The sequence below is a fragment of the Pseudochaenichthys georgianus genome, chromosome 1 (genome assembly GCF_902827115.2).
Source record: "Pseudochaenichthys georgianus chromosome 1, fPseGeo1.2, whole genome shotgun sequence".
Taxonomy (NCBI): Eukaryota; Metazoa; Chordata; class Actinopteri; order Perciformes; family Channichthyidae; genus Pseudochaenichthys; species Pseudochaenichthys georgianus.
Genome location: NC_047503.1, coordinates 41374223 through 41380877, shown reverse-complemented (window position 1 = coordinate 41380877; position 6655 = coordinate 41374223). Strand labels below are relative to the sequence as shown.

Genomic DNA, 6655 nt, shown 5'->3' with positions numbered 1-6655 from the left:
AAATGCCAGTTCTATGATGGTGGTGAATAACAATGTCAAAACAGGACATCCGACTACATGATGGGAAAAGCAAGACCACATAAATGCTGCACTTTAATAGCAGAGCACTTGTTTGAATATGCTTGTGTCGTTTTCACGCTATTTTCTTCTCGTCAAACACTGAAGCAAAATGTCCGATAAATGAAGGATATGCGACAAAACCAGTAGAACACACATGTAACTTTAATTCAGGGACTGCTTTGGGAAATAACAGCAACAAAAACCACAGTTACTAGATGTGAGACCAGTGAACGGTTAACCTGAACAGAACCCTTTATTCTTTGAGTAAAATGTCAAAAACCATCACTTAAAAATCGAATTCAGCATAAAAACTAAGCTGATGGCAGCAGCGCTGCCGAATGGTGACACGTACAGTTCAATTAAAAAATCGACATCTCAATAAAGTTGGTACTAACGTATCAGATATCTTTTTACAAATATTGAAAGAAATGAAATTACGTTAGGATTCTGTACTTCTCTTGTTGAGTCGTTTCAGTCATTAAAAACAAACAAAAGCACTACAATATAATGCAACGTAAGATGATGGTTTCTTTTTAGAAATGACAAAACTCTTCTCTGAATATGAGCTCCTTTACTCCCCGTCGCCTTCATCCTCCTTCTTGTCATGTGGCACATTGTTGTCACCGTCTTCTTCCCCTTTCTTCTTCTCCTCTTCATCCTTTTTCTCCTCCTTTTCATCCTTTTTCTCCTCCTTGTTCGTCTCCTTTTCATCCTTTTTCTCCTCCTTGTTCGCCTCTTTCTCATCCTTTTTCTCCTCCTTGTTCGTCTCCTTCTCATCCTTTTCGTCCTTCTCCCCAGGTGTTTCTGTTTCTGCATCAGGCTTGGGTGTGTCCTCTTTAACTACTTCCTGGACATTGTACTTCCTGTACAGTGAATAGTCTTTTACCACACTGAGGCAACACACCGCTTTGATGACCTCCACAACGATTGTCAGTTCTGGGTTAGTCAAATCAACTTTGTTCTTTGGGTTCAGCTTCCCCACCATGCCTGGAACAGTCAAACACAAGTGTCCGTTTTATTCAATGACAACCAAAAAGAGGAAATAGTTTTTAATTGACATTACAACATTAGGGTGGTCCCGACAATTGAAAGTCTAAACTCCAATCCCCAGAATGCATTCTATTAGTCAAGAAAACTCGATGAGGGAGGGGTACATGTTGTCAGATTGAGGGAGGGGTACATGTTGTCAGATTGAGGGAGGGGTACATGTTGTCAGATTGAGGGAGGGGTACATGTTGTCAGATTGAGGAAACAATTCACCAGGAGAGTTTTCTTGACTAATATATTTAATTCTGGGGGTTGGAGCTTAGACTTTTCGACTTTCAATTTTAAGGACCACCCTACGTGAGGCTAATCTTCAAGGTTGATGAGGGAGGGGTAAATGTCGTCAGATTGAGGGAGGGGTAAATGTTGTTGGAATTTGAATACAATTCACCAGGAGAGTTTTCTTGAGGATGCTCCGATCGCCGGAATCAGTATCGGCCGATACCGATCCGATCGAGTGGGCGGGGCCTAAATGGAAGATTTAAACATCACTTTAAATCTTCCATTTAAAGTGATGTTTAAAACTCAGCTAATGCTCATTCACTGGAGCTTCCACAACAACAATCAACTTAATTATTACATTCAAATGATGTACATTATTCAAGTTTACATTCACTTTGGAGAATAACACGGGAGAGATGAGCGGAAGCGCTCTCTTTCCCTCTCTCTCTCTCTCTCTCTCTCTCCTGACAGCCTGTCAGTATCTCATGCAGCTCACTGATCCAGTAATGAGTGACCCGACAGTGAAGAATAAATATATTTATAACTAGTTTAGCTTGTTCCAGAGGTAGATAATGGCTGTGTGTTAGGTGTAACTCTTGTATGTTTCGCTCCGCTTACCGGTCCGGCGGGCGGAGCTTCAGGGTTTCTGCTTCACACGCGTTGCATACCGCTATTTTACTGTCTTTTTCGGACACCTTAAAATAATGCCAGAACGGTGAAACAATTTTGGCGAGCTTGTTTTGCCGCACACAGAGAAAAGTGTCATGTATTTTACGTCATGCGATCGGCTCTCGCGATCGGCATGTTTAGAGAGCACCGATCGATCGGTAGAGAGTGAGTATCGCCCGATCTCGATCGGTCTGAGCATCCCTAACTATCATAATGAATTCCGGTGGTTGGAGCTTAAAATAAATGAATTGGAAAATGTACATGGCACTAAGGACCGCCCTACAGGGCATGTTAGCTGGATTTCAAACCTACCTGCGATGGTTTTGATGATCTCGTCCCTCTTGTTGTGGCTGCTGTTGCGGGCCTTGAAGGCGATCTGGTAAGTGCCGCAGTTCGGGGTTTTGAACCAAGGCTCCAGGAAAGTTTCTAGGTATTTTACCATGTCCTCCTGGAACGCTTTGCATGTCCCCGTTACCTGGAAGAGACCAAAGCAAGGTAAAGAAATTGCGTTCAACAGCATATACCGTAAGCTTAATTCTTTCACTTGCACTATTTGACATCCTTATTTATTATATGTTGCATTGTTGGAGGAGCGGGGAACTTAAGATTTTAATCACCAACAACTACAATTTAGCTATTGTGCATATGACACAAAAGCCTAGTATTTGTACACTCTTTTTTTAAAATCACATTTACAATAACTGTCAATGTGTCCCGAGAGTTCAATAGGCTTTGTGACAAAACGACTACTCTTAACATTAGCCAGATGAAAACACACCCTAAGGAAACCAACACAACCGAGCCGATGAGTCTCTCAGGTAGTGAACTCTGAATATGTAGCGATAATCAAAAATGAATTAAGCTCGTGTTACAATAATTCCCTGTTCTTTGCCTCAAATGTTTTCAGAAACATACTTTAGTGTACCAGCTGTAAGATTAATGTGCATGACAAACTAAGCATTGGAGCACTTTTTCTTTTTCTCAACTCCAAAATGATTCAGAAATCTGTTTCTGAAGACATGTGTGTTGAGAAATAAGAAGCACGGTTACAGAATATGAATTAATAAATGATCAGCGCTGCCTAGTCTGGCAGTGGGTGAGCCGTAATCAATGAATACTGCATTAAAGACATCTCGCTCTGATTGTTGTTTTCCTTCTGGGGTACCTAATGTAATCAGGAAGAACTGAGAATATCTGTCAGGATATAGTTGCCGTTTCAGCAAATATGACAAAAAGCTATATTTTTTTTATAAACTGACCACAAAAAAATTGATAATTTCCAAAAATCTCATTTGCAATGAACAAACAAACGTGGTTTGAGAGGTCACAATGTTCTGTCATCAGATATAGTATATTAAAAACAATGTTAGCTTCTCACTGGCAGCATCCGCAGGATCACACGTGACTTGTGCTTTTTGGTGGTGTGGAGGTCAGACAGGACGAGATGAACCAACTTGTCAGCTTCTAGGAGAGAGAAACAAAAAAAACAATTATGGCCACAATAATATTCAAGTTTAAAATCACATCAATGATTAATTCCATGACTTTGTTCAGCTCTGGGAGCCGTATATGCACACTATGAGGGATGGGAATGTGGGCTGCCTCTGAAAGGAAACTGTGAAATTATTTTAGTTTTATTTGTAGGCCTATGCTTTTAATACTGGTGCAAGTTGAGGGTGTGTGTATGCATGTGTCTGTGATGTACATGGTTTTTGTTCAATAAGAAAATACCAATAAACACAAAAAAAGATGAATTCAATAAAAGGGGCTACCTATATTTTGAGTTTTTATGAAGATGACGTTGTTAGCTCCGCTGTCCAAAGCCATGAAGCGTCTCTCCCGTTTGGCTCCAGAAGCTTTGAGCTGTGCCACCTCCTTCTTCAGCGCTACGTCCACATCTTCTTCCTCGGCCTCCCCGTCACTGCTGCTCCCGTTGTTCTCCTGCAACTGTGGTCGTGAAAGAGGCATTGTCAGTATACTACACTGCAACTTCAGTATTACTTAGGGTTAGGGCAGGGGTCGGCAACCTGCAGCTCTTCAAGCCCTCTGCTCTGGCTCCCTTGAGCTTAGACACAAATAAGAAGGAAATAAAATAAAAGTATTTGTAGGACTATTTATATTTTGTTGCATGGTTGAAAATGTTTCGTATCTTGTATTTTGAGGTGATACTGTGACACACAAATAAAAAACAAAACGGTTTTAATTAGGTCAACTAAAAGATGTGTCACATCCTGCTACGGTCCCACGCCAGCACCTTTTCCTGCAGGCGAATAACCTGACCCCCGGCTCGATGAGCGAACTATGGATAAATCAAAGAGAATACAAGTACCGGAGGAACACAGGATTTAATTCAGAGACAGAGTTGTCTGCTTTCACAGCAGACGATGCTGGTTTACCGGTATGTTTGATATGTAGAGAGAAGTTGTCAAAGGTGCTGCAGCCTTTATGTATCGAGGAGAAAAATGGAAGAGGAAGACAGCTGACGACCTTCAGTCATAATTCAATCAGTAAACTATTTTTAGTGGGTCAATTTTAATTGTATTTTTTTCTTCAAATGTGCAGAGGACTCCCCAAGTGCTGATTAATTTATTTTAAGTAACCCTGTGTATTTTTTAGTAGATAGTTCTTATTAGAGGTTAAAGGTTGGGTAGGTAATTTTGGAGAAACCAGCTCGAGATCGCTAGAATTAGAAAATAAACAACCGGAAAAAATCTGCCACTTCCTTACAGAGCCCCTCCTCCAACACACATGAACGCGCACATGACCAATGAGGGCACGAGATAAGTTTGTGCCCCGATGGAAGGCTGACAGGCAGGTAGGCCATCCAGTTACTTTAGCCGGGCCGGCTAAAATGATTGGTCACGCTTTTTACAGTACTACGGCTTCCACAGATGAATTTTTTTATGGATTTTTTGTCAAAGCACTTAAAAAGGTCCCATGTCATGGCCATTTCCACTGATCATAATTCCATTGTTGAGGTCTACTAGAATATATTTATATTGTGCAATTTTCCAAACTCACATTGGTTTCTCAAACAGCATCTCTGTAAACTACGTATTCACTGCATTTCACTCTCTGCCTTTAACGGCTCGTTGTAGCTCCAATAGCTCCAGCCCCCACTCTCCCTGTGAGCACAGTGTGCTCTGATTTGTCGGGACGTTGTGAATCGCGCTGAGCTCCGTGGAGGTGTGGTTTCCTTGTTTAGCGATACACAGTGAAACACAGCCAAACTCATCCTGAGCACACACAAAGTCACAGCCGAAGTAAAAACAATAAGTGTGGCTTGATATTGAGTAAGAAAAAGGTTGATACACGCTGTGAGAATGGGTCTGCAGAGAGAATTTCGCCACGATCCCAACTGTCTGTTATCAGCCTGCAGCCAGGGAGGAGAAATCAGCAGAGCTGCCTGCACTGAGTGTGTGTGAGGAAGTCCGTGGATTGGTCAATTTGGACCAATCAGCCGGGGCGTAACGTAACGGCTCCGCGGATTGGTCCATTTGGTTCCGGGTACCGCATGACCGTATCGCGTCATAGCTCTGGGCGCGGCTACTGGCCATTCCTACGTCACGATACCCAGGAAGTAAACAATGACTCTCCAACGAGGCGTTTTGGGGATGTATTTTCTGTGTTAGAGTTTTACTAGCTACAGGGTGTACTTTGAGGGTTTTGACTCTGCACACCGTTTACATGCATAAAAACCTTCATAACACACAAGGGGGCGGGTAATAACCGGAAAAGCATGACATGGGACCTTTAAGATATTCCTTGCTATCGGGATGTTAAGAGCATTCCATGGAATATAACAAAAAGTGTATCTCGAGCCGGTTTCTCAAACTTACCTACCTTTTATATAATGTAATAAATAATAAATGCCAAAAAACTGTAGTTTTTGTCTATGATATAACAATAAATACAACTTTATAAGCAATTCCTGAAATGTAATAAGGTTGAACCAACTAAATGTTAACAACTTTTGTCATTGTCCATCCAAACCGATTACTGTTATCACAAATAAAAATGTTGTACCAACAAAAATTAAGAAACAAGACTGGTTTTGAAGATACTGCCTGGAACAGTATAATTTAAGTCTATGGACAATACTTTTACTACTGAAACACACTCGAAGATAAGATACATTTAAAACTGAAGTGTTCCTCACCTTCTCGGGCCCATACAGCTGGTCTGCGTACTCATTGAGCAGGTTGAAGGCCTCCGCCGTGCACTTCCTCTCGTTCATGTTGCATGTGATGAGGATCCCCTGCATGCCCACCTCCAGCTCCCGGGAGCCTTTCCATCTCTTGTTGCCGTGACCCCCTCCGTACCGCTTCTTCCCCCGCTTTCTGTCGTTGGACACGGCAGCAGACATGTTAGCAGAGAGGCTTTCACTACCGAAGCTCCACAAGCAGCGCTTCTGTGCTGTTTTAGGTTACTTCGCCGAGTAAAAAAAGTAGGGCTGTAAGGAGTTTTAAAGCTATAGCGACTACAAAGTAAAAGCCATGTGGACTTTAAAGAAATTATACCGTCTGTGTGCGCCTTAATGTGCGTTCAAATGAAGTGAAATTGTTTCAGAGAACCGATGTTTCATTCAGTCACAACATAGCACGTTCTTCGGTTGCCATGTACGGCGTGGGAGGAGGGACACACGTCTTCAGTGATTCGC

The 6655-nt window shown here is 42.0% G+C and overlaps 1 protein-coding gene across 1 annotated transcript; it reads right to left on the bottom strand.

The window, feature by feature from the left end:
* Positions 1-204: 204 nt before the first annotated feature.
* thumpd1 (THUMP domain containing 1) lies at positions 205-6642 on the bottom strand. The gene is made up of 5 exons (XM_034093006.2): positions 6155-6642; positions 3768-3942; positions 3374-3459; positions 2308-2470; positions 205-1047 (listed from the first exon to the last, which is right to left on the bottom strand). Exons 1-5 carry the CDS (start codon positions 6359-6361, stop codon positions 632-634), a joined length of 1047 nt encoding a protein of 348 aa, XP_033948897.1. The 5' UTR covers positions 6362-6642; the 3' UTR covers positions 205-631.
* Between the last annotated feature and the right edge of the window lie 13 nt (positions 6643-6655).